The sequence below is a fragment of the Squalius cephalus genome (genome assembly GCF_949319135.1).
Source record: "Squalius cephalus genome assembly, chromosome: 13".
In the NCBI taxonomy this organism is placed as follows: Eukaryota; Metazoa; Chordata; class Actinopteri; order Cypriniformes; family Leuciscidae; genus Squalius; species Squalius cephalus.
In genome coordinates, this window is record NC_137134.1 from 25,055,714 (window position 1) to 25,083,463 (window position 27,750).

General features: G+C 35.2%; 1 protein-coding gene and 2 long non-coding RNA genes across 6 annotated transcripts; 1 reads left to right on the forward strand and 2 right to left on the reverse strand.

Annotated features, from left to right (window-relative positions):
- Nucleotides 1-4,123: 4,123 nt before the first annotated feature.
- LOC307169744 lies at nucleotides 4,124-6,025 on the reverse strand. The gene is made up of 3 exons (XR_013823179.1): nucleotides 5,847-6,025; nucleotides 5,031-5,132; nucleotides 4,124-4,469 (listed from the first exon to the last, which is right to left on the reverse strand). It is a non-coding gene; the product is annotated as an uncharacterized lncRNA (long non-coding RNA).
- Nucleotides 6,026-15,649: 9,624 nt separating this feature from the next.
- On the reverse strand, nucleotides 15,650-21,506 carry LOC307169719 (uncharacterized protein). Of its 4 annotated transcripts, XM_079890501.1 has the most exons (6): nucleotides 20,991-21,506; nucleotides 20,211-20,534; nucleotides 19,730-20,053; nucleotides 19,462-19,578; nucleotides 19,289-19,356; nucleotides 15,650-17,247 (listed from the first exon to the last, which is right to left on the reverse strand). In XM_079890501.1, the coding sequence occupies exons 1-6, from the start codon at nucleotides 21,037-21,039 to the stop codon at nucleotides 17,197-17,199; spliced, it is 933 nt and encodes a 310-aa protein (XP_079746627.1). In that variant the 5' UTR covers nucleotides 21,040-21,506; the 3' UTR covers nucleotides 15,650-17,196. The 4 variants fall into 4 exon arrangements, with proteins under 4 accessions (XP_079746627.1, XP_079746629.1, XP_079746628.1 ...); XM_079890503.1 differs by lacking the exon at nucleotides 19,289-19,356; XM_079890502.1 differs by lacking the exon at nucleotides 19,289-19,356 and having other exon boundaries at nucleotides 15,650-17,243; nucleotides 19,458-19,578.
- A 37-nt stretch (nucleotides 21,507-21,543) lies between these two features.
- LOC307169743 lies at nucleotides 21,544-26,404 on the forward strand. The gene is made up of 3 exons (XR_013823178.1): nucleotides 21,544-21,618; nucleotides 22,718-22,853; nucleotides 23,769-26,404. It is a non-coding gene; the product is annotated as an uncharacterized lncRNA (long non-coding RNA).
- The last annotated feature ends 1,346 nt before the right edge of the window (nucleotides 26,405-27,750 follow it).

Here is a 27,750-nt window from a genome sequence, read left to right on the forward strand (position 1 = left end):
GTATGTAAATTGTATAATATCCAAGGTACGCTTTTCTAGTAATTGTGCAGTTAATTCTCATATTGTATTTTTAGAAAATCCTGGAATATTTTCCTTCTCCCCAAATTTGTCACTACCGAAACACAATATTAAATAATTTATTAAGAAGGCTTATAATGACCTATTAAGATTTTGTTTACATCTACCTTATAAATATATATTTTTTCTATTTTAAAAAAATATTTTTACAGGTTAAATCAATAAAGGTTATAATTTTAATAATATTTTAAATGTAATTTATGAGATTTGTTGTATTTTTAATCCAATCTTTCTTTGTAGAAGGCATAAAATTTATCATACTGATTTCAAAGTTAAGGATTCATTAGTTTGAATATGCATTGAACCAAACACTATCATAACATCTTAGTTGATAATTCAATATACTTTATTTTTGACAAAACATCCCATGTTACGGTAGTGACTTCACATTTTTGGTAGTGACAGTAATGTTTTGGTAGTGACCACAATACTTAGTTTGCCATGGCTGAATCAGACTGTCCACATTTTATGTTAATATAAATAAATAACTATGATGCACATATGCAGTCAGTAAATATAGCAGACACACATCTGACAGTAAAGATCTTATAAGCACACCTAGAGCTATTCTATACTTTGGGTCTTGAGGTGCAAGTGAGAAGAGGTATGCTCATAGATTTTTCTTCCTAAAAAACAACAACAACTTACAATGTAGACTGTTTCAGAACCACTTTGTTTTATTTTCACATTTTCAACATTTTGTTTGAGTCATTCAGATAAATCTCCAGAACCACTGAACTGTGTGTGTGTGTGTGTGTGTGTGTGTGTGTGTGTGTGTGTGTGTGTGTTTACATAAAACATTAATTTCAGAATAATTTTCCTCATTCAGATAAATCTCCAGAACCACTGAAGTGTGTGTGTGTGTGTGTGTGTGTGTGTGTGTGTGTGTGTGTGTGTGTGTGTGTGTGTGTGTGTGTGTGTGTACTGGTGTCTGATCACCCTCACTGGAAGTGCTAGGTGGTGTGGAAGCCCTGCAAAATGTCTCCACCTCTTTTTGTCTTTTCACCATCATCCTGTGTCTTTTCTGTCTTTTCCTCCATGCTTTTCTGACCTGTCTTTGCTCCCTGTCAGATAATTCACTGATACTCTTCAACTTTCCTCCTTCCCTTCCCTTTGTTTCTTATTTCTTTCTCTTTCTTTCCTTAAAGGATTAGTTCACTTTTAAAAAAACTTCTGCTGATAATTTACTCACCCCCATGTCATCCAAGATGTCCATGTCTTTCTTTCTTCAGTCAAAAAGAAATTAAGGTTTTTGATGAAAACAGAAGCAAGAAGAACAGAGCAAGGCGAGCATTTGTGCTTATAAAACTTAAACTTTTTTATTTATTTTTGAAATGACCGATCGTTTCGCTAGATAAGACCCTTATTCATCGTCTGGTATCGTTTAAAGCCCTTTGAAGCTGCACTGAAACTGTCATTTGGACCTTGAACCGTTTGGGGCCCATTGAAGTCCATAATATTGACAAAAATCATGGAATGTTTTCATCAAAAACTTTAATTTCTTTTCGACTGAAGAAAGAAAGACATGGACATCTTGGATGACATGGGGGTGAGTAAATTATCAGCAAAAGTTTTTTTTAAAGTGAACTAATCCTTTAAGTATTCCTCGTACTTCACTGGGTCTTCCCTCAACCTTTGTTTGTATTCTCTCTGTCTCTCTGTTGTAGTTTTTTTTTTTTTTTTTTTTTTTGTCATGTTGGTGTTTTCTGTTATTCTCCCTGTCAAGTTAATCATAGAAATTAACATTACTGACAACAACCTTACACCTAAGCTAGTATCATGGACTGCAACCTTAAGTAATTGTAACCTCATCACATTACAGAATTTTAACAGAATCTTGCATACTAAAACACTACTAAAACATACTACAGTAGTAATTATTTGCATAACTGTACTAAAATGTAGTTTATTCCTCCAAATAAAGGATTATGTGTTCCCTTTTGTCACTACCAAAACAATAATGTCACAACCGAAACTTCAAGACATGTTACGGTTGTGACTGTTTTGGTAGTGACAATTTTAGATACTTTTGAGCCTAGCTCGAAGATGCTAATCAGCACATGGTTAGCCATCACTGGTCAGAACAGTTGAACACATATAACAACTAAATTTTATGGAATAACATCCAAAAAAGTTTTCTCAATAGCAGAAAAAATGAGTTTGGTAGTGACATTCCTTAAAGTTACAACACAGATTTTTAGACTTTAGAACACATTTACTTCAAAATGATGGGATCAATCTACTCACCATATAGCACATGAGAGAGAGGGACACAGGAATATTTCCTGATCAAAAATGTAGGGCTGTGGTTAAAATCAGTCTCAGCCAATGGACTACAACATTCACTGTTTTGGTAGTGACATGAAAATGCGGGACAAGTTTTTTTAGATAAAGTTTCATGATTTAAAAATAAAAAATAAAATAAATATTTTTTTTAACTTCATTTTTTAAAAGAAAACAAAAAAATATTTTTTAAAACAAGAATGGAAAAATTTGCAAAATTTTTTTCAATATAATTTTCACAAGTTGAAATTTAGGGGTTAGGGTTTGGGACAGCCACCTCCTAATTGAAAGTAGCCCATAAATAATGATTTTATATATGTAAAGCTTACTGATATCTTAAATATTATTGTGGGTTTCAATAGATAATTGAAGGATCTTAGTAAACATCTAAGATTTTAATAATTAAATGCTTTTCAAATGTGTTTTTTGGATGAGGGACAGCAGTTTGCACCAATTCTGTAGAATGGCCCATATATGTCATAAAGGTTTGCACAATGAACAAATTTAGATATCCAGTTGTCCATTAAATATATTATTTATTTAACATTTATTGTTTTATTACTAAACGTTTTAAACTACATTACCCACATATCTCTGTCATTCTATCAGTGGAGCAGGATGCATTGTACTGTAGTTCATTGAAATGTGCAGACATGCTTAGGGTTAGGGTTAGGATCTCGGTAAAGGAGTAATTTCTCACAACATAGAGACACTCTATAGTTAGCTTAATGTATAACTAACGTAATAATAACACCAAAACATACTTTGTAACATGAAACGCCGTTTTATATGGGTTAAACGATTGTCCAATCACAGCGAGCTCTGCGATAAAGTCACAGCCAATACAAACCCAGCTGAACAGATGCGTCACACTTACATGCCCATTTATGGTAAACGATGACAGATCTCTTCTGGTTCCGGCTGCAGGGATAGATACCTTAAATATTTTATATTTAGGCTGTTAAACATGCATTCCTTCTAATTAAATTTTAAAACTCATATTTAAAAACAAAAGACTCCTTTGTGTGGTTACCATCCAAAAACGAGTTCACATGATCAATGACACAAATTTGCTTAGACTGATGCAAAAAAACATTTGAAAGAGAAACTTTTTTTCTAAGCAATGGCCTACAGCAAGGTAGTTTTGCAGTATTTTAATTAAAAATAATTACATGTACTAAAGTGCTTCTAACATTTACAGTGTATGTATAGTATATTAAAGGTATATCAATTATATTCAAATAAATGTAACAAAAGCACAATGAATGGACACCATTTTGAAAGCTTATTCCAATATTTAATGTCAAACTGTTTAAAGACAAATGTAGCGCCAAAACTACTGCACAACAGAATAAAAAAAATCAGTTAATTAAATATCCAGATACAATCGATTATAGTGACACATACATTAACGTTAAAAAATTGCTATGATGAAGTTATATATTTACAAACCAAGAGATGAGATTCAACTTTGATATGTGAACATACATTTGTTTCTTCGCTTTAAAGAACAAATAGGCAAAAACATAAGCACAACATTTTACATTCTCAACTTTCATTCTATATCCTTGTGATTATTGGTCACTTTTATTGTAACTATGCAATGAATATGTCCTTTAGCAAAACACCTGATGACCACTGACACTTTTTTGAAAAAGGCATTAGGCAGACATCAAGTACAGTTTATGAAGCTAAAAGAGAAAACAAAATGCTTTAACAATATGGAAAAAGATAAATCACTATTTTCAATATTGGTTCTGCATATATCAAAGAGATCCTGAGGAGGAGTGGGACTCCACATGAAGACTTTCAGAAACTGTGACAGAGCAAAGGGTGCACCTCGCTGGACACATCCTACGCATGCCCAAACAACAACACCCAAACACAGTGATGAAGTGGACACCGCCAGGAGGATGCAGGAGACAGGGAAGACCAAGGAAGACATGGAGACAGATGTTTCACGAAGACCTGAAGAATGTCAGTGTCCCATGGGAAGATGTGAAGAACTTGGCCACGGATCGAATACGTTGGAGGACAGTTGTTGCCCAATGTGCCCAGCACAGGACTTGATGATGACGTTGTGAGTTTATAACTGTAGGATATGTTTTCTGTAAAGAGTGTTGTAAAATTAAATGTTAAAAGCATTTTTATGTAATAAGTTCACTGATATGTGGGCATTTCTATGAATATAAGTATGTCTTTAATAGCAAGCAGTAATCATGAAAATGATTTACATGCAAACGGGACAGTTATCAGCAGTGTAACTGATCTGATTATGACAAAATAATCGAGTATCTGATGTCATGTGACAAGTCAGATAAGCTTTTCCACTCTTAAACAGACAGGTTCCAATTTGCAATTAATAAAAAACTTTCTGACAGTGTGTGTGACATCCGACAACTTTCCAAGAAGTGGCACAACTGATTTACAAATATCGCGATAAATATGTACAGGAATTGAGGCAGTAGCCAATGGAGTAAAAGCTGCAGGATTGTGTACGAGTATACAAATTATGTACGAATTTGACAACTTGTTAAATCTTATGAATTATCAAGACTTTCAGTCTATGTTTGTACTGATTGGGCTATGGGTTTTGTGAGAAAAGTTTTAAGAAACAACAAATGCTTGATAAAATGTTTGATTTAGGGTTAAAACCAACACATACATACCATTGCGAATATTTGCCTTTGCAGCTGTCCGTCTCCTCCGTTTATTTCTCCTCCAACAATAATGGAATGACTGAGTCCGAAAGGGCCTTTTGGTCTTTTCAGCTGAAAAAAGAGAAAAGAAAATATCATTATGTAAAATATATAGGATTATGTAAAGGAAAAAGTACTGATTTACCTTTCAAATATTGGATGTTACATTATAAAGCCTTACAAGCATGGCAAGTGTTGTGGTTAATATGCATTTACAACAAATATCACTTTAAAACTATCAATACTGAGGTAAAAGCATGGTAAGTTTTGTGATTACTGTCCTTCCTAAACCAATCACAGTAAAACTAAGGTTACTGAGGTTTAAAGCATGGTAAGTTTTGTGGTTACTGTCCTTTTACCACACCTATCACAGTAAAACTATGGTTACTGTGGTAAAAGCATGGCAAGTGTTGTGGTTACTGTGCATTTACAATAAGTACCACATTAAAACTACAAATAGTGTGGTAAAAGCATGGTAAGTTTTGTGATTACTGTCTTTTTACTACACTTATCACAGTGAAACTAATGTTACTGTGGTAAAAGCATGGTAAGTATTGTTTTTACTGTGCTTCTACTACAAATACAACTTTGGAACTAATTGTACTATTTTTAATCTGATATGCACGTCACGTGACAGGCAGTGTTAATCACCCTGTTTTGAATTAGAAAGCAATGAAACGCAAAGTCTCCGTGGAGATGGCAGATATAATGGCAGATTAACATCGACAAACAGAAAAGACATGATATCACACATTATTAGGACAGTGTATTTAGGTATTTACTTACCAACATCTGACACACGTGAACTGATGCCAAATATCGCGATGTGTTCGGAACGAGACTTCTTCAGCGCGATTTCCTACTGATAAAATATAATTTAAAAAATATCAATAAACAGCAAAGCAATCCAGCTTCCCTGGCAATAAGACCGAAATAATAACATTAAAAAAATACATAAAAATACATAAGATCTCGTGAATAAATGTTGATTAAATAGCTTATCTGCTGCAGCCGACAGGCAGAAAGAATCGTGCTGTTATCACGAAAGACGCTCCATTGAAAATACATTAGTTTAAAAAAAAAATAATAATAACGAAATAAACGTGTCCGTGGCACGAGTCAATAGATTAAATTACGTGACCATATCACGAACTGCCGTGAGACTGGGTTGTTAAACTCACCGCTGAATGATCACGTGCGTTGTTAAACTCACCGCTGAACGCGCTAAACCTTTGCGGGGACTTTGATGTCAGACTGCGAGGGGTTTTAAACATCAAAAACCAGTTGGAGGGCCAGATAAAAAATATCTGGGTGCCGCCATTTGACTCGCCCTGGCATAGATAATATTTTGTAGCCCAATGAGAAAAAAGGGAGTAAATAATTAAAACAAAATGAACAGCATTAACTGCTACGAAACCTGCTTTGGATGAATTATGTTCAGGACAAACGTAATAGCACTGCAATAGATTGGCTATATTAGGTTAAGGACCAACGTAATAGCACTGCTTATATTAGGTTAAGGACCAACGTAATAGCACTGCTTATATGTTGGCATGTAACGTAATTGCGATTTGCAAAATAGTTTCCTCAGAACGTATTTCATGTGATACAGGGTTTTTGACAAAGAAATGGCGTTTACAGCTTATAGCCTATCACATCCTGCAGCCCAAAAGGCCAATAAAATACAATATCCGAGATGTCAAATCAGTGTACAAAAGTTACATAAGCTTATATATTGAATAGTTGATGTCATTTCACTTCTATAACCACTAGTTCACATTATCAAGAGATTTTCTGACACTTTGGGTTTTGGTTGGCCACTACTTCCTGTGCAGAAATCTAGTTAAGTTGAAAAGAAGTGTGTGTGGTGAATGCTTGTGCATGTGGGAATAATGGAGAGCACTATTCCGAAATTCAAATGACACATTAAAAGGATGTTCTTTTGAATACCATCCATAATGTTCCTAGTCTGCCAATTCTTAATTACAAAAGCATCTGCACACATGCATGTTGTATTGTAGGAAATGTAATACAAATATTCAGAGTATGTTCACTGTATTCAGTCTAATTATCTCAGTCAATATTCTGGTCTCCCTCAATCTTCACTCTCTCGATTGCAAGTTGTTCAGAATGAGGCTGCAAGACTTTTGACTGGGTCTAAAAAGAGGGATCATATTTCCCGTTTTTCCCATTAAATTCAGAGTTGATTTCAAGATCCTTATGTTCCTATATAAGGCGTGGTCTGGCCGTGCACCAAGGTACATTAGTGATCTTATTGTGCCATACTGTCCTGCTAGGGCACTTAGATCTTCCAATTACTTCCTCTTAAATGTGTCTCTGTGTCGCTACAAATCAAAGGGTGATCGGGCTTTTTCTGTGGCTGGGCCAATGCTTTGGAATGCTCTCCCTTATCATGTAAGGTCTGTTCCTTCATTGGACATTTTTAAATCCTCTATTAAAACGCATTTTTATTCTTTAGCTTTTGGAAACCTGTAATTGTTGTTTTTTCATTGTTTTTTATTTATTTATAGTGTAGACCTGCTTTGTACCATGTACAGCACTTTAGATCAGTCTATATTGTGTTTAAATGTGCTTTATAAATAAATGTTGTTGTTGTTGTTGACTTATTGTTCTCACTGAATGTAACAAGGTCAGCCATCATCCTCAATGCAGCCTTTCATGACTTTCATGTTTATGTAAGAGTTTCCTTCAGTTATATTTTCTCACTTCTAGCTTCTTCTGCTTATTTGTTCTCTTTTAATGTATAGGCCTACATATGATGAGTTATGTTGTCTTGAAGTAATGCAACACATTTATTTCTTTAAGTTGCAGGGCATGAGTTTGTCTGCAGCCCTTCACCCACATGCAGTGTTTCCAGCACCTTCTGCTCATATCTCCGATAATAGACACCCGTACCACATCTGACCAAACACCACAGCACGCCTCATTCTGAGCGGAGCAGGTAATGTGTCACAGTGCATGAAGCTTCTCGCATTCGATCTGTGCATTAAAAAAATACTTGTGCAAGACTGCAAAATAGAAATAAGTGCCAAAATAATAAGCGTTTTGTTGTAATATTTCACTATAGACTAACACTGAGAACATGCAACCATTCAATCCTCTAGATGTTTAAACGAATAGTTTTCTTTTCTATTTATTGATTTATACCATTTTGTTTGCTTATTTTCAGCACACTGTATTTCAGCAGCTGCAGTTTTACTGGTGCAATGTGTCACCGATAAGTGGCTTCCTTCTACTCATAGATATTATGTGCTATTTTGTCGGACTAATAGATTTAAAAATGATTTTGAACCAGCTGCCGTGGTTTTTTAAATTATTCTAGGTAAATTATTTATGGAAGACATTTTTTCCTCCTCTTTTCCTTGTGTGTTGTTGGGCTTGTTTTGTTGATTGTATGGTTTACTGCTGGCTGTGAAACATATCGGGAATAATAAAGTAAACCTTACCTTACCTATGTGGGTTTTTTCTAAATAAATATGCACTAGATGTGTGTCTTTGATCATTGCAAAAAAATCGCAGAGGCCCATTATAGAAATAATTGGTGTATTGTTTTAAATCTGTCTGTAGCCTCTGGTGGTGTTTGTTTAATATAAACATAATGTTATTAAGATGCTGGCTGAGAATTTCAAACACAGAAAAAAATGTTTTAGACATAAAAAAACAAGAGATTGATGCAAATTTGTAATATTAAATATAATATTGAATCAACAATACAAAGACAATATACTTCAGTGACTCCTACTCTGGATAAGTGATATTCTCTTGACATCTGTTTCACGGTATGTGTTGATAGTTCACAGCTGTCTTTGTTCTTCTGGACACATCCAGCAATGGTTTCTGTCAGAGAAAGAAAAACATTTGACAAATTCCATTTTTTGCCTCAACAAACATGACAAAGTAATTAAAATGTCAGTGTAAACACTCCTCTTGTAATATATTTAGATTAAGACAAATGACAAAACTCGTTCCCTCTTGCCCTCTATTCATATAAGATAACAGGTCATCTATGCAGCATCAATGTGAGGTTAATGTCTGTCACATTTACAATGATTTCTTTACTGACCTGTGGCAGATCTCCCATCTGAAGACAGTAGATGATCTGTGTGTATTCAGACTCTGTGGCACACAAACTCGTGTGGATCAGTGTGAGGAGAGTTTGTGTATTTAACATCAGTATCACACACTCATCCTGCTCTGATCAACAGTTATGAGTCAATAAAGCAATATTTCCTTTGAATGGGTTATACTGCCATCTAGTGGAACATGTTTCCAGTTTGAAGTTTAAATTACTTAAAGAAAGTGTACCGTCTGTCTGTTTTCATATGTAGTTTTCTGTTGCAGCACATCTTTTGAACACTTTATGACACAGAAAGTCTCATTTCATTGAATGAATAAGGTAATACTTGCCCTCTATTGTTGCTTGTTTGCAGTTGTGAAAGTATTTCACCAACACAACTACGACCAGTATCATCAGTAAACCAGCTGATATCAGCGGAATAAGAAGTGACGGCTGAATGCCATCTGTAATGAAGAGAAAACAGTAATTAATATGAATGCAATAGTCTTTCAATTACTCAATCAAGACATGATTATATAACACTGCAGAACTCAATATAAACCATCATCATGAACAGAAATGTGATGGTAACAGAAAAGATGAAATACAAAACAAACGTAAATCTGTTAATGTGACAATGTGAATATACGTGAGTTCAACTACTTGAAGACACTTGAGATCCCACTTTTAAACAAAATCTTTAAAGCTCATTAAGATAAAATAGCACAACAGTTGTGTTTCTCTGCAGTATTTACAATCATTAACATCCAGCAAAATCTACTGAACTACCCTGACGTACCTGAACATGTGTGACAGACATCAGTGTTGTTGAGGTGTGTAGTTCTGTTGCTGAATGAATAAGACAAGACACAGCTGTATGAATCATCCAGACACTGAATCTCCAGAGGTAGAGAGAGACTGATGCTGAGATCAGACACACTGATGCTGGACAATACACTGATTCCTTTGTACCAGGAGAGAGTCACATCACTCACATTCAACACTGAACACACCAGTGAACATCTGGACTCTGATGAGGATGAAGGATTTTGAACTGATGAAAAGTGTCTGGTGATGTCAGGAGTGGGCAGACGAGCTGGAAAAATATAACGTAAAAACTAAAATGTTTTTAAGGAACAATCAATGATATCTTAAGACATTGTAAGTAAGATTTTCAACCATGCAGGTCAATAAATGTGTCAACATTCACAAGGAATTTCTTCATAACTTTCTGCAATTACTTCATCATGACAGTTTTTATTCATCTAAACATTATTTTAATATTAATCTATTTTCTCTAAATGTGGGTTTGCAGCTTGTCTAACATTGTTCCTAAAACTTCAACATTAATGCTACTCTGTCTTCTCTGTCCTGCCTGATTGTTTGTTTGTGCTTCTTGTGCTATGCAGATGAGGTTGTCATGGCTCATTTTTGTTTAGATAGATGAAACCTCTGTTGTTGGTTATTGTCCCAGCTATATTGTTTTTTGTGCATGACCAAAAAAAAGTGTTAAATGGACTGGCTTTTGTGTGTTGGTGTTGTTGATATTGACCAATTGTTCTATTTTATATGTTGGTTTAGTATTTTTTTTTAATTCATATTAACCTGTATTTAATATTTCCATCCTTTTTTATTTTTTTTATTTTTTTTTAGGTGTGAGGTTTTTGTAAGAGCTGTCCTGGGACAGCAGATGTTAAGAATTAGCCTTTTGGCTAATTCTGGCACACTGTACATTTAATTATGTATTGTTGGTGTGCACTGTCCCTGTTAAATAAACTTGAAATAAATAAATAAATGTTTTGATTCCTTGTATAAGCACTGGTATTTTCTTCAGGAAGCGCATACGAATAGTACAACAATTTATGTATAAACCAAAATAATGGGTTTTGGTTTCACTTTTATCAGTTATTAAATACTTATGAACATCCAGATTAATCAAGAGAAGTTTTATTTTTGAGTATTATAACAGTCTGAATCATCATGAGAATCGTTTACTCACCAACAGTAACATTGAATCTCTTGTATGAAGTTCCTCTGCTTCTGATGATCTGTAGTTTATAAAGTCCAGTGTGTTCAGATCTGATGTTTCTGATGGTCAGAGATCCAGTTTGATTGTCCATCTGGAGTTTGTCTCTGAATCTTCCATCCTTACTGACAGATACAGAGTTTATTTGGTCTCTTCTAATGATTTCAGCTATTCGAGTGTCTTGAGGTCCAAACATCCACAGTATCAGATCATCTCTCTGTACTTGAACATCAGAGTTTAGAGTGACAGAATCTCCCTCAGTCACTGACACTGACTTCACTTCATCTGAATCACCAAACACACCTGAAACAGAAAAAAAACCTGATCAAGATCAAATATAATATTTATGAGGAAGATCAACTAGGACAAAAAGATTGCACTAAATATTTAACACCATGGGAAAAAAGGACTTTAAAATAATAGCCTGCTGATAATTGCCCCTTAACAAATAAACAAATAAGAAACATGCCAGTTTTAACTGTTTTCTTTCTTTCTTTTTTTTCGTGTTATTTCAAATGTTAACGTACCATTCGATAGTAATAAACACAGACAGAAGAAAGATGCGCTGTGTAACATTTTTCTGAACTTCTCAATAAACACTCGACGACACACAGGCAAACATGACTCGAAAAACTGAGTGTGTGAGAAAAAAACAAAACATTTCAACGATCTGGAGCTCCACTTAGAGAAAACAGTTCCATTCTCAGGTGACACATGATCAGATATATGCAGTTCTACTAGAACAACAAAAAAAAAAAGCGCTTCAGGAACAGGAGGGTTGTAGAAAAGTGCTGGTGAACTTTATTATCAAGTTTAGTGTGAATTTTTTCTCCTAATTTCTGTTATTTCAAAGCATATTTTTTTTTTTAAATATTCATATAGGCTATGATTTAGTAAATGACTTTTGCAATATTAAATAATACTTTTCCAATAAGTAATTTAATTTCATAATTCACCAGTTTACCAAGAGTGGCCTATTTGCTTTCACATTAAATCAACATTTTTTCACAATATCTGTCAAATAGAACTGCAGATGTTATGTAGCAGTGCAGGGTTATTGTATCCAGTATTCTGATCATCGGTGTATTCTGCATCTTAAACTCTCCTATTGCTGAGTTGAATCATTTATAAAGGGTTTTAAACACATTTGAAGCATGCATTAAAAGTTGCCAAATTTTATAATGGATTATTTGTTGTGTAATCAATACTCTATTGTTAAAGAACCTTTATGATATGCAAACAGGGATGAGGGTGAGGCACAGCATAAACAGAGTAGAATGGTAGCATGTCATTCAAAACAGTGCCAATGTACGACCCCAGACCACCGAGAAACCGTTACAGTCTTGTTCTTATCAGTTAACATCTAGAGGGATTTTTCTTATGACACTTTGGGTTCTGGTAGGCCACCATTTCCTTCACAGCGAAGACACAACATCTGTGTTCTGTGACCTGAGTTCACACCTTTATACAAACATAAAGAACCAGAAAATGCAATCATTCAACTGGGACTTTTATGTTCTGGGATAAAAGCTTGACTCGGTTTATTCACTTAAACACATATATGATGTTCTTGGCCATATTCATTTCGGCAGGAATTCTGTCATCAACACAAACGCTTGTGTTGATGACAGAATTCCTGCCGAGAAAACTGAGAAAAGTTCCATAGTAAATGTCACTAAACAATCTATGTTTAAACTAATCTTTTACTTTTACCTGTATTGAAGTATTCATGTGCGTTCTAGTTCTCACAACGTTCTGACAACATTAGTTTCCAGTGAAGCACTGAGGCCTAGTAAGGAGTTTCATGTGCTGCAAAAAATATGTGCTGCATTCAACCAACAACAACACAAAAACACTTGATACTGTAATGAGGAGTCACCGGATTGAGGATCCATCTGCAACTTTATTAATACAGAGTCGAAAACAGGTACAAGCAAGGTCGAGACAGGCAGCAAACATTCACAGAACAAAGGACAGGCAAGAGGTCTGGGCAGGTAGATGACAATCGTAATCCAAAAGACAAGCAAAGGTCGAGGCAGGCAGCAAAACATTCATAGAAGAAAGGACAGGCAAGAGGTCTGGGCAGGCAGCTGACAATCGTAATCCAAAAGACAGGCAAAGGTCGAGGCGGGCGGCAAGGAATCCAACAACGAGAAACAGTCCAAGATCAAACACAGAAAATAATCCACAGTAGAAAACGCTCAGAAATGATCACCACAGCAAATCAAGACTTCGCAATGGTGGTGTGTGTGTTGACTGCTTAAATAGTGTTTGTGAAATGAGTTGCAGGTGTGTGTGTAATCAGTCCCAGGTATGAGGGCCTATGGGATTTGTAGTCCGAATAGCAACAGTCAATATTCTGGTGAGAGCTCCCTCTGGTGACCTAGAGGAGGCGGAGAGGAAGCCTCTCCTGTAACAGATACCTTACACTGACCTAAATAGATCTGACTTCTGACCACAGGTATCATTCTGACTCTGAGCTGCTAGTAAAGGCACAAAGAAGCTCAGGTGTTCTGCACAACTGCTCCAATGCAAAATCTTTGTGATAAACATGTCAAGTTCAAAAATATTTATAATAAAAATAAAAATTAATGCTGCGGACCCCCTTTTGCCTTCAGAACTGCCTTAATTCTTCATGGTACCGAAGGAGCTGGAAACATTCCTCAGAGATTTTGGTGAAAAGTAACATGATAGCATCACGCAGTTGCTTCAGATTTGTTCATCCATGATGCGAATCTCTTGTTCCAGCACATCCCAAAGCTGCAGTATTGAATTGAGATCTGGTGACTGAACACGACTCTTCTGTTGAAGAACACATTGACTACGAGACGATGGAACCGGAAGTGCTAAAACGCTAACTTCTTTCTGGGTTTTAACCTACAGAAATACATCATCCCTGCAGCACTCATTTAGCTCTTATGTTTAGAAGGGACTTTTGCTGCCTTCACGTGCTATCAGAATTATCATAAATAGGATTTCCTAGTTAAAAATTGGACGCCGTCTCAAGTTGTATTTACCACAAGGAATCTCAGGGATCATTTTGATACCCAAGTTCCCGAGTTGGGAGAGCAATAAAATTTAAACATGGAGGAGGAGAGAACTGATGATTGCTACTGTGACTGCTGTTCTTTATTAGTTTTTCCACAACAGCTTCATCGCCTTGTCTCGTCATTAAAGTAGTGGATATTTACAGCGTACTGTAGGTTTTAAACAGTCAAAATAGCCTGTATTTGACAGAAATTCCAGAATTGTCAGCTAGATAGTGTGGTGAACTTTTTGACAGTGGATGAGATGCTAAATATCATTTTGATTAACAAAGCACTTGTAATCACGACTTCATAAGTGGAAAGTAGGACATTTTTGATAGCGTAACGGCAGCATCATTTCACCATTTTGTGCATTGCCTTTTCTCCCAATAATATTAGTGCACCATCTTATAGGCTTATACAATCTTTTGCTGGATCCCAATTTGTGTACGTGTGCACTATTCTATCTACTATTCTATTACATTTTGTAGCACAAACAGTGCAAGTAGTGTTCAAACTGAAAATTCCAAAAAAGAAAATGTGCCCTTCAAATACTCGGATGATGCAGTTAACCAAAAGAAAAAAGTGAATTTGTGTGGAAAGTGTGTTCTCTGATCACTGAGATTGTCTCTATAATCCTGTAAAGTAAAATAAATAAGAGGGATTCGGGCCGGAATTTTAGACTGGGCGTGACGTCATGCGCGTTCACGGCATGCTCACATATGCCTGGCAGGTTTGTGTATTCGCCGGCATTCTCCGTAGAAGATGGATTGTAAGAGACCTGCTTATAGTTCATTTCAAACACCAACGCAAACTCCACGTAAGATAAAAAAAGAAAACTTTTGTCCGTGAGCGTGCACACCTCTGGTTGCAGTTTCGCTTCCCGCCAGAGGGGGCATAGTTCTGCAAAAACTCAGAGACTTGCTTAATGCACCTTTAAGACACTTTATACACTCACCTGTGGAGACACTGGACGTCAAAATGACAACAGCTAGACAGCTGGATATTACAAGTACATAGTGTGTGTTAATTGGGACTCAACTTTTGTTCATACTTGAGACACAGGGTTGCTGTTGTCAGCTCTGCTCTGGCTCCCTCTAATGTCACTGACATTCTCTCCATTATACAATTAACAGAGTTTACACACACTATTGAGTTATGTATTACTCAAATAATTAATGAATATCAGTCCAGGCAGAAGTCAGTAAAAAGTAAAAGATTTTTTATAAATACTGGGTTAAAAAAGTTTTATTGGTGCAATACAGATTAAATAACAGTTCAGTACATTTTCAGATAATAATGCATTATGAAAAAATACCAAAGCATTTTGTTAAAGGTGCCGTGTTACTGCGCTACCTGTGACTTAAATGAAAATAATATTATTATGTCAATGTCAGTTGGAAACACATAACACATAACAATGGGATTAAGGACACTTTTCTTGTTGAGGTTTTACATAAAAAAAACCCACTGCGGTATACAACTTGTTTTTCTGCTGAGCTCAAAGCATCTTAAATAAGGGTGTAAAGACTCCTGCATTGAGCTCAGCTTACACAAACATGTCCAGTCTGACAAGCTGAACAACTAAAAATAACCGTAGAGAAATAACAGAAGATTTCCATAAAATGAACAAAAGACACAAGCTATCTGTTAGCATTATCATTCATATCAATGGCAGTTTCTCAGCTGGAACAGGATTCAGAAGAGCAGAAACCGGATGCTGACTTGGCAGTGGTGACAGACTTAAACATCCTGGGCAGGTTGTGTAAATACATTCAAACTGTTCACACAAATCTTGTAAAAACTTTCAGCTTGTGCTTAGAAATGCTGGTCTTAAAATTAAAGGCACAGTAAAGGCATAATACATGAAACATTTGGTAAAAAAAATCGAACATTAAATATACAAACGTATATAAAAATGTACACAAAATGATGTAAAAAATATAAACCTAATAATAGGCTTATACTGTATTTAATCAATATAAAAAACTCTACACACATGCAGAGTTATAACCATTTTTAAAAGAGCAGAAAGGTTTTTGTTAAGGCTGATGTTACTGCTACAGCAACTGACTTAAATGAGAGTAATATGATTGTGTATGTGTATTTATAATATATAGTATGCATTCAGCTCACTGTTCAAATCTCAAATAAGATTGTGATAATAGAGTCGAGCTTGTATGAACATGTTGTGTCTCACAGTTAAACATCTCGCCGCAGAACAAGTTAGAGCCGGATGGAAGATCAATGTAGGATTCAAATGGGTGACAAACACTGAGCTGTGATTATTCACAAATATTTAAAGGGATAGTTCACCCAAAAATGAAAATTCTGTCATCATAGACTCTCCCTCAAGTTGTTTCAAACCTGTATGAATTTCTTTTTTCTGCTGAACACAAAAGAAGATATTTTGAAAAATGTCTGTAACCAAACAGTTGACGTGTCCATTTACTTCCATAGTAGGAAAAAAAAAATACTATGGAAGTAAATGGACACGTCAACTGTTTGGTTACAGACATTTTTCAAAATATCTTCTTTTGTGTTCAGCAGAAAAAATAATTCATACAGGTTTGAAACAACTTGAGGGAGAGTCTATGATGACAGAATTTTCATTTTTGGGTGAACTATCCCTTTAAATGGAAATTGACCAATCGGAATCAAGTATTCCAGAGAAACATGTATCAATGAATAAAGAATATTCATACATTTACTGAAATTCTATAACATGGAATGTTAGTGCAAGCTAGAGAAAATCCTGATACTGGAATACTGATAAAATACTGATGACACTGAAGCTCAGGATTTTATATAATAAATCTGAACAACTGTTCATAACTCTCTGCAAATCTATCCTTATGGTCTCTAAAGATGCACTTGAGCCCACAGCGACTTTCTCTAAAATTAATTACTTGAAAATGACATGGCAGTGTTATATTAGTCACAGAAAATACTGAGAAAAATGTCAAATAAACACAGTATTTTTAACATGGACATACACTGAATATGTCATGTTACATTAACACCCGAGTATATGATGTGGTCTTCTCGATGAGCTTTCTGAAAGAAAACAAAACATAGAAATTAAAATGTGTATAACAAAAAAAGGTGTTTGTGTGCACTAAGCCATCCGGCTGATATCTGTAAATAAGCTCTAACTTTAATAATGTTCAACCAAGGGAAAAAAGGCTTCTGGGGGGGTGGGGGGGTGGGGGGTTATTGTGTTTGGCTCGAGGTCATGGTTCAAAGGACCCTAGGTTGATTTTACTCCAAACCATCCCTTTAAGCTTTTAATTATAAGTTTATACTTATCATTAACAGACTGTTGGTGTGTGTCTGATATATATATATATATATATATATATATATATATATATATATATATATATATATATATATATATATATACATATATATATATAGTACAGGCCAAAAGTTTGGAAACATTACTATTTTTAATGTTTTTGAAAGAAGTTTCTTCTGCTCATCAAGCCTGCATTTATTTGATCAAAAATACAGAAAAAAATGTAATATTGTGATATATTATTAGAATTCAAAAATAATTGGTTTTCAATTTATTATACTTTAAATTTTCATTTATTTCTGTGATGCAAAGCTGAATTTTCAGGATCATTACTCCAGTATTATGACGCCCAAGGATGAGAATGCGTTGGTCTATCACATGATCCTTTAGAAATCATTCTAATATGATGATTCATTATCAAAGTTGGACACAGTTCTGCTGCTTGATATTTTTTCATAACCTGTGATTTTTTAGGATACTTTGATGAAAAAAGAAAAAGAAAAAGAAGCAAATGTTTTAAAAATAGAAATATTTTGTAACAACAATATACATTACTGGTCAGTAATTTGGGGTCAGTATTTTTCTTTTCTTTTTTTAAAATAAATCAATACTTTTATTCAGCAAGGATGTGTTAAATTGATAAAAAGTGATAGTAAAGAAGATTTGTTTTTATTTTTAATAAATGCAGTTCTTTTTAACCTTTTATTCATCAAATATATTAGGCAGCAGAACTGTTTCCAACACTCATAATAAATCAGAATATTAGAATGATTTCTAAAGGATCATGTGATAGACTGGATGTCACATGTGACACTGAAGAAGTAAGAGAATGATGAGTAATGATGCTGAAAATTCAGCTTTGCATCACAGAAATAAATGCTAATTTAATGTATAATAAATTGAAAACCAATTATTTTAAAATCTAATAATGTATCACAATATTACATTTTTTTCTGTATTTTTTTTATCAATTAAATGCAGGCTTGATGAGCAGAAGAAACTTCTTTCAAAAACATTAAAAATAGTAATGTTTCCAAACTTTTGGCCTGTACTGTATATATACACAATACACAATATATATACACACCAGCAGACTGTTAATGTTCTTGTAATCCTTGTAAAGCTCATCATGCTGCAACTGAAAAACTTGTCATCAGACAACACATTTGCTATAAATGCTCATGACCCAACCAAATACAGAAGCATGTTGAAAATGCGTCTTTGTATTCGGTTGCATTGTGAGTATTTGCAGCGTGTTTCTGTACTTGGTTGCGTTGTATTTGCAGCACATGTGTCGCAAAACTGATGTTGTTTTCTTAATTTGCATTTCTAAATTTTGTGTTTTCTTCAGTTGCAGCGCATCAAGATCTCTAGGCCACAGTAATAAACAAACTATAAATCCAACTTCTCTTCAAAGACAACAGCTGAACAAAAAAAAACAATTACAAGCACAGGACTTGATAGCGGCAAAACATGATATTTTACTACATTGTCAAAAACACTTACTAGACTTACTAATATACGTTTCTAAAGTTGTCTGATATGGCACTGTGCCTTGAGGACGCTACGGTGTAAATTTGAAACCTAAGCATGAAAAGTGCAAGCAAAAACAGACAATAAGCAAAATAGAGCACTCTAAGACGCTTGAAAATAGCTTACTTGTCTTAGGCCACATTTTGCACGGATAAAGTATGAACGCTAACATCAGCACAGGATGACACAGCGACTGTTTCGACACATAAGCACAAACAGCTCTTTACTTAGCGCCTGTGGTAAAAGCTGAGGTTTCTGTCTTACCGTACTGTGAACACTGTGTGCACGAAATGTTGTTTCGGCATAAAGTACCTCTTCCTCACAAGACTGGACTGTTTTAATGATAATAATCACATTTTCAAACTACAAAATAAGTCTGAAATAGTGTTTTAAATACCCTGAATGTTCATATCTTTGATGAAAAAAGTATTACTTGCCCTCTTGTGTTGCTTGTTTACTCTTCCCTCTGAGAAAGATTATTGCCGCCACAACTAATACAGCCAGTATCACTAAACTAATTGATTTTCCCACCCAATGTGACGGCTGCATGAGTTCTGTAATGAACAAACAGAAAATAGTAATAATTATGAATGAGTCCTGCAATGTTTGCATCTCAGTTAATACAGTATGTCTCTGTTGAAAATCTGTTTTAAACAAAATCTAAAATAATTAATTAAATCATCAATAATATCAGCACTGAAGTACCTTTACATGTGTGACAGAGTTCACTGATGTCCAGATGTGTGGTCTGGTTTCTGATGGGATTGTTGATCACACAGCTGTAGGTGTTGTTATCCTGATATTCCACCTCCAGAGGTAGAGAGAGACTGATGCTGAGATCAGACACACTGATGCTGGACAATACACTGATTCCTTTGTACCAGGAGAGAGTCACATCACTCACATTCAACACTGAACACACCAGTGAACATCTGGACACTGATGAACGTTCAGATGATGATGATGATGATGATGATGATGACGAACAGTTTGGAGAGTTACTGGTGATGACAGGAGTCTGTGGAGGAGCTGGAAAACATGGATATGTTTCAGGTCAGGAGCAGCATGTTCATTTAATAATCATCCCAGCAATCACAAAACATAAACATCTGTATATCTCCAACCCTCAATCCCCCTACACCAGCCCACTATCTTGATTTCTTGATCAACACTTAATTTTACTCACCATAGACAGTAACACTGAAACTTTTGTGTGTGATACTTCTGCTGAAGATGCTCAGTTTGTAAAGTCCAGAGTCTGTGGTTCTGATGTTTCTGATGGTCAGAGATCCAGTTTGTCTGTCTATCTGGAGTCTGTCTCCAAATGTCACATTACTGTCAAACATATCAATGATCTGCTTATGGATTTCAGCTATACGTATCTCTGAACTGTCATGTCTATAAGCCCACAGTATCTGATCTCTCTGTACTTGAACATCACTGTTTAGAGTGACAGAATCTCCCTCCATCACTGACACTGACTTCACTTCATCTGAACCACCAAACACACCTGAAACACAAACAGAAACATTTTTTAAACTTTAATATAAATGTGTTTATTTTTTAGAGACAATTACATTGCAAAAAAATACAGTTTCTACAGTTCACTAACTCAAACACACCCATTATATTATCCCATTATAAAAAACATGTTTGTTCATAATTTTAACACCATTTCTTCTGGAACTGAACTGCAGTCAGTTGTTTTCTCTTTCACGGAGATATTTGTTTTCCAGATGTTGTTGAGCTCAAAGGCTGGACATATTCAAATATGTAGGTCACGAACATGCCTTTTTTTCCCTGAAGATTTTTTGTTGGTCGGAAGCTCACAGTTTACCACTTATTTCGCAATTCCTCCTCCACCCTTACTAATATTGAAAATGCCAATGGATTCATTGTGTGAAAAGATATAAAATAGCTATTTTTGAGAGTGAAACCACATTTAATAAAAATGAAAAACACTTACCACGTGAGAACCAAATCCACAGACAGAAGAACAATGATGTATGAATCATATTCACAATTCCCTACATATCCGAGAAACCCAAAAAACTTTAGAGCGCGTTCGTTTGAGTAATGAAATCCAACAATGCGTTAACACCATTTCGATCCGCTTTTCTCAAATCTATGAATATCGAAGTATAACTTCAAGTAGCCTAATCCTACGTCTAAAAGATCATTTCGAAGATCATTTAGTTAATGTTGCTACTAAAATATGTGAATTCGCGTTCGCTTCTAAAGGCGGGATACACAAAAGACCTTTACAATGAGGGTGGTCTCCGGCTGGTAATTAAAGAATAGCCTAAAGGCCTATTCGTGATTCATGCACCCGTTAAAAAAAAATGTTTTGTGTGTGTGTGCAACAAAAACAAAACAAAAAGAGAAGAAATACAGAACCCAAAACGCTACTTCATGATTTCAGTTCCAGCCTTCCAGATTTCAACTAGGATACTTATTCGTCTAGAAAACATCGCTCCGCCCCTCGAGGCTCGTTCCACCCATTGCCCGAGTCTTCTTCAGTTCTTGAGGCGGTACAGTAACTATAGCATTAGACGAAAATCATCTCTTTCATCTACACAAACAGGATGAAGACTGTGAGTTGGGACTGTTATGAGGGTGTTATAGTGCCGATTTTCTGCATGATTATGTTCACTTTGCTCTACTTGTGGTTTGTTGCTTTTCTCTAAAGCTCTTCAACTCTTTCCTGTCATTTTCCTTTCAGAGTACAGCTCTATAACTAACATCTGAATGTAAACATTTTTCCTGCTCACATCAGTCTCTAATATAGCAAATACAACAGTTTTTATTATTTGCATATCAAACAAATGACAAAGCTGCTGCTTAGCTAATAAATCACAGAGTCGGTTCGATTGGCAGGTGTTTTAATCTGAAATGACTAAATGTTGGCATTATGACAAATAAATATGGTGTTTAACAGCTTAGGCACATCCTGTAGCACAAGAAGCCATTAAAATACAATATATCTAAGATGTCAAATCAGTGAACAAAAGTTACATAAACTTATATATTGAATACTTGATTTCATTTCACTTCTATAACCACTAGTTCACATTATCAAGAGATTTTCTGACACTTTGGGTTTTGGTTGGCCACTACTTCCTGTGCAGAAATCTAGTTAAGTTGAAAAGAAGTGTGTGTGGTGAATGCTTGTGCATGTGGGAATAATGGAGAGCACTATTCCGAAATTCAAATGACACATTAAAAGGATGTTCTTCCTTGAATTCCATCCATAATGTTCCTAGTCTGCCAATTCTTAATTACAAAAGCATCTGCACACATGCATGTTGTATTGTAGGAAATTTAATAAAAATATTCAGAGTTTGTTCATTGTATTCAGTCTAATCTCAGTCGACTCATTGTTCTCACTGAAGGTAACATAAGGTCAAGGTCAGCCATCATCCTCAATGCAGCCTTTCATGACTTCAAGTTTATGTAAGAGTTTCCTCCAGTTATGTTTTCTCACCTCTAGCTTCTTCCGCTTCTTTCAATTCTCAGCTCAGTTCTTTGCATTTTTCGTAACGCGAGTATGTTTGTTCTGTTCAAGTCTATAGCCAGTCATTTTTTCAGTATCTATACATGTTTTTTGGTAAAAGTTGATCTGAACGGCTTGTTCTGTGTTAATGTGATGAGTTATGTTGTCTTGAAGTAATGCAACACATTTATTTCTTTAAGTTGCAGGGCGTGAGTTTGTCTGCAGCCCTTCACCCACATGCAGTGTTTCCAGCACCTTCTGCTCATATCTCCGATAATAGACACCCGTTCCACATCTGACCAAACACCACAGCACGCCTCATTCTGAGCGGAGCAGGTAATGTGCCACAGTGCATGAAGCTTCTCGCATTCGATCTGTGCGTTAAAAAAAAATGCATGTGCAAGACTTCAAAATAGAAATAAGTATACCAAAATAATAAGCGTTCAAAGTTCAATCCCTTGGTCATTCTGCATCTGGGTCGTCTTTCTCATAAGACTGCTTTGACAAAACCTGACACCTGTCTTTATAATAATTGTAAATATTAAAGTGGTCAAATCTTGAAAAATCAATTTTCCCCTTGAAATACAGCATCACTCAAGACTTTCTCCTAAGCCTAAAAAGTCAATTTATTGAATCGCCTGCAAAAAATTCAATACATTTTTGACGTCAGAAACCTGAATAAATGAATTTGTCAGCAACTATTGTTTATAGTAGCGTACATTTAGTTTTAGTGTCTAAATGTGATTTATTTGCAGATTTGTATATATTTTTTCTAAAAAAGAAGAAAGAATCTATCTCAGTCATTACTTTTGGGTGATTCGGTTGCTTCTGTGACTCATTGATTTTCTTCATCTAAATTATTGATGCTTTAATGGTGTTACTGACTAATGGCACATTAAGTACTTTAAAGCTTCTTATAAAATAGCACAAAACAAAAGAAGATAAAAAGCTTTTTACTTTGATGTTTTATCTTGAGAGTGAGCCAAGGCCATATGACTTATTCCTAAAGTTCAGATTTAAAATGATAAACTCTTGATTTCGGTGTTTCATATTGGTAGATCTGACTTGTAAACGACTAACTGTAACAAGCCACATCCTGTAAACACTCTCGAAAAGCATGTGACCAGCATGACCTACAAATCCATTACTTCTGCTTTAGAGGTTTATGATAAATGCATTAGCTGTTCAATCCGGGATATTGAATCCAAGCTTTCGTTAATCACAATTATTATTATTTTTATTTTTTTTCAGAACATGTTTTTTTTTTTTACCTTCAGGCAGCCGAGCGGAAACTGAGATCGGATGTTTTGTTCAGCGTCTCAGCAACAAGCAGCTGCAGTTTTACGGGGACAATGGGTCACTGATGACATCTGTGCTAGATTGTCTTCATAGGTTCATAGGTCTTTACAGAGAGAATAAAAAAGATTTATGAATCATATCCGATTAACATCTGAGAGCATTGAAAATCTAAAAAGTACTAACATAAATTCAATCTGCTTTTCTCAAACAAGTGAAATTTTTAAATATTAAAAGTAATAAGCCTATGTTTATAACAAACAATGATTTTGATAAAGTTGATATTAGTCAAAGGTGCTAAGTTAGTATATTTTTTGTTTACATTTTTCACAAAAGCAACCCAGATAGCAACATAGTGTCGGCCCAGATCCGGCCCACATCCGGTACACAAGGATTCCACACGTACCAGATGTGGGCTGGATCTGTGACAACACTATGTGTCTGTCTGGGAAACGCTAGTCGATTAAGGTCACATTATGCCGACCTTAAATTAAAATATAGCGTATATTATTTGTGGATAATCCATCATTTTAAAAACAAAAATGCACAATGTTTTTCAATGAAAGGTATAGAAATACAGAATCCAAAACAGTAGTTCTTGATTTCAGTTTACAGATTTCCAGATTTCGGTTACTTCGCCACGGCCCTCACTGGTCCTCTCGGCTTGAGTGATGAGTTCAGCTGAATAGTTGACGTATTCAGTGTGGATTTATCAGCATTTGAGATGTCTTTACAGTAGCTAAATAAGCATCAGAGAAAAATCAGCTCTTGTGTTGCCTGTATAGAGGCATTACTTTGTGGTTTCTGCTCTAACCTCTACATCTCCTTCCTGTCATTTTTTCTCTCAGCAAGAAGAAAAAATATTTTCAGATTTTACAACTGATCTGATCAACTGAATGTTTTTATCATTTGCAGAACATTGGTGTGTGCTCTAGTGACAAGGTAAGGCAGCAGTCGTATATATTGATTATATCAGCACAGCATTCAATATTAAGCACATAATCCCACTGGCATCCGATAAACAATCCTAAATCAGTGCATAAAAGTTACATGTAAGCTGTACATTGAATAGCTAATATCATTTCATTTCTAAACCCACTCGTTCACTCTATCTAGAGATTTTCTGACACTTTGGGTTCTGGTAGGCCACTATTTCCTGTTCAACAAAGAGACAGACCTCTTCGTGTAATGTTGATCATAACAGTAGTTTTGTTGAGGTTAATGTTCAAAGTGCTACTAACACCTGATGTCTTGGATTTATGAGTCCATCAAATCATGAGTTACAAAATAATCTCCATACATGCATAATAGACAAGAATCAGCACATTGTGGGAACTATAGCCTAACTGTTTAGTATTCAGTCGCATCTCAGTTGACGCTTTGTTCTCACTCCTGGGAACATGCCACTGAGAACTGCTAGTTTCTATTACCGTTGCAGGCTGACTGTGGGTTCAGCTGCAACCCTTAACCGCATGCAGCATTTCTACGGCACATTTTACACACCTCGACTCATATCTGACCAAAGAGCACATCTCATTCCGGCACATTTTGAACAGAGCAGGTCGTGGTCACAGTGCATGAAGCATCTCATGTTCATTTTGTACATATATAATAAAAAAAGCAAAACAATTTGCATGTCTGCTTGAATACATAATAGAAATAAGACCAGAAATAAGACACATCAAGTTAATCCTCATTATCTTTTTTGTCTCTTGACTAACGAAAATAAAGCAAAAAAAAAAACAAAAAAAACGTTTTTGTCTTGTGGCACTGCTGAGAACATGCAAACATTTGGTCCTCTGGATATTAATAACAACATTTTGCATCTTACACATTTTATTGGACATCTGAAGTTTTTTTTTTGTTTTTTGCAACCATGCACATGCATTTTAAATGTTGTCTATATCTCCCTCTGGTGTCTATATCTCTCTCTGGTGTCTGTCTCATATAAACTCACAGTAGTTTATTATATTGTCTGAGATGCTGTAATGCTCGCTGAGCATTTCAAGCAAATTTAAATAGTTTAAATTGTGAAATTTTTATTTAAAACCCAAACGAAACATGTAAGTTAACATTTTATAGTTTCAGTTATATATTAAAGGCACGTACCAGGATTTTAATCTGTTGCTTATTTGGGTTTTGTTTTTAATGAGTGATTTCGTCTCGCAGTGATGATGTCATCACAAACTGATTTTTCCGCAGCCGCGACTCTGCAGGAACCAAAAAACTTATGTAAAAATGGTGGTCATTTTTATACTTTATGTATTGTTGGTGTTTTACTTCTCACATTGTGAAAAATAAAACTATTATAGAGCAATTTTATACTCTTTTAGAATAAATCTCGACTCATAGTCACTATACAGATATCTACAAGATCACAGCATTTTTTTGTTATACATTTGCTGTACATTTAGTAGACACTAATTCAAAGCCACTTACAAATCTGAAATACATCAAGCGAATCATCATGAAGAGGCAAATAAACACAAGAAGTGATCAAAATACAAGTTTTAGACATTGCTTAGAGTAGCATAAGATAGATAAGGGAGGTATTAGTAGTCTGTGATAAACCATGTTTCATATAACACAGCAAAAGAAAAAAAAGAAAGTTTGGTCATGACATATTTCGTTAGTGACAATTTAAGAAATTGAGCCTAACTCAAAGATAACCAGCACATGGTTAACTAGCACAGTTCTGAAAGGTTGTACACACACAAAAACTAAATTTTATTAAATAACACTAAAAAAAAAACATGTCACTACTGAAACTTCACCACATGTTTCGGTAGTGACAATTGTAGATACTTTTGAGCCTAGTTCATGCTAATCAGCACATGGTTAACTAGCACAGTTCTGAGCAGTTGTACACACACACACACAATTAATTTTATCGAATAACACTCAAAAAAACCATGATGTCCCATCCGAAACTTCACCGACTGTTTCGGTAGTGACAATTTTAAGAGACTTTTGAGCCTAGTTCAAAGATGATAGCCAGCACATGGTTACATAGCACAGTTCTGAACAGTTGTACACACTTAAAAACTAAATTGTATGGAATAACACCCAAAAAAGTTTGCTTAATTGCAGAAAAAGGTGTTTGGTAGTGACATTCCTTAAAGTTACACACAGATTTTCAGACTTTTGAACACATTTCCCTCAAAATGATGGTACCCATCTACAATGAAATGGAGGCTATAGAGAGGGACATAGGAATATTTCCTGATCAAAAATGTAGGGGTGTGGTTAAAATCAGTCTCAGCCAATGGACTAAAAAAAAAACACATTGTTTCGGTAGTGACATGAAAATGCGGGACACATTTTTTTTACATAATGTTTCATGATTTCAAATTTAAATATAAAATGTAAAAAAAAAAAAAAAAACAACATTTCAGTATAATTTTTTACAAGTTGAAATTTAGGGGTTAGGGTTTGGGACAGCCACCTCCCAATTGAAAGTACCCAATAAATTATGATTTTGTCATGGTCTAGAAGGAGAGAACCCAATCGCAGACCATTTGCAGACATTTCAAGGGTTTATTACTACACAAAACAGAAAACAAAACCCACGAGGGGGCAAAACAGGACTGAGGGTAGAACACTTAGGCTAAGACAAGACTATAAACAAAGACTAAATACTGACTAGACAGGAAACAAACTCACAATTCTTCATATAAACAGGAATCAGACAATGTACTCACAAGACTGTATAACATGCAATGTTACACACACTAAGTTTGACAATGAACCGACACAGGACAGAAAACAAGAGGGATTAAATAGGGAAGCTAATGATGAGGGCAACAGGTGAAACTAATTCGGTAATGATTACAAAACGAGGATAACAAGGGGCGGGGTTACATGACGAGACAACGCAAGCACATGGCCAAACAAATGGCCATGTGCTGCACATGAAACATGGGCCTGTCATGATTCT

Coding starts and splice junctions, on each gene's coding strand:
- LOC307169719 (XM_079890501.1), bottom strand. CDS start 21,039: ATGATTCATACATCATTGTTCTTCTGTCTGTGGATTTGGTTCTCACGT. Junction 20,054..20,210: donor TTTCAGTGTTACTGTCTATG/GTGAGTAAAATT, acceptor CATGTTTTCCAG/CTCCTCCACAGACTCCTGTC. Junction 19,357..19,461: donor TAAACAAGCAACACAAGAGG/GCAAGTAATACT, acceptor TCATTAAAACAG/TCCAGTCTTGTGAGGAAGAG.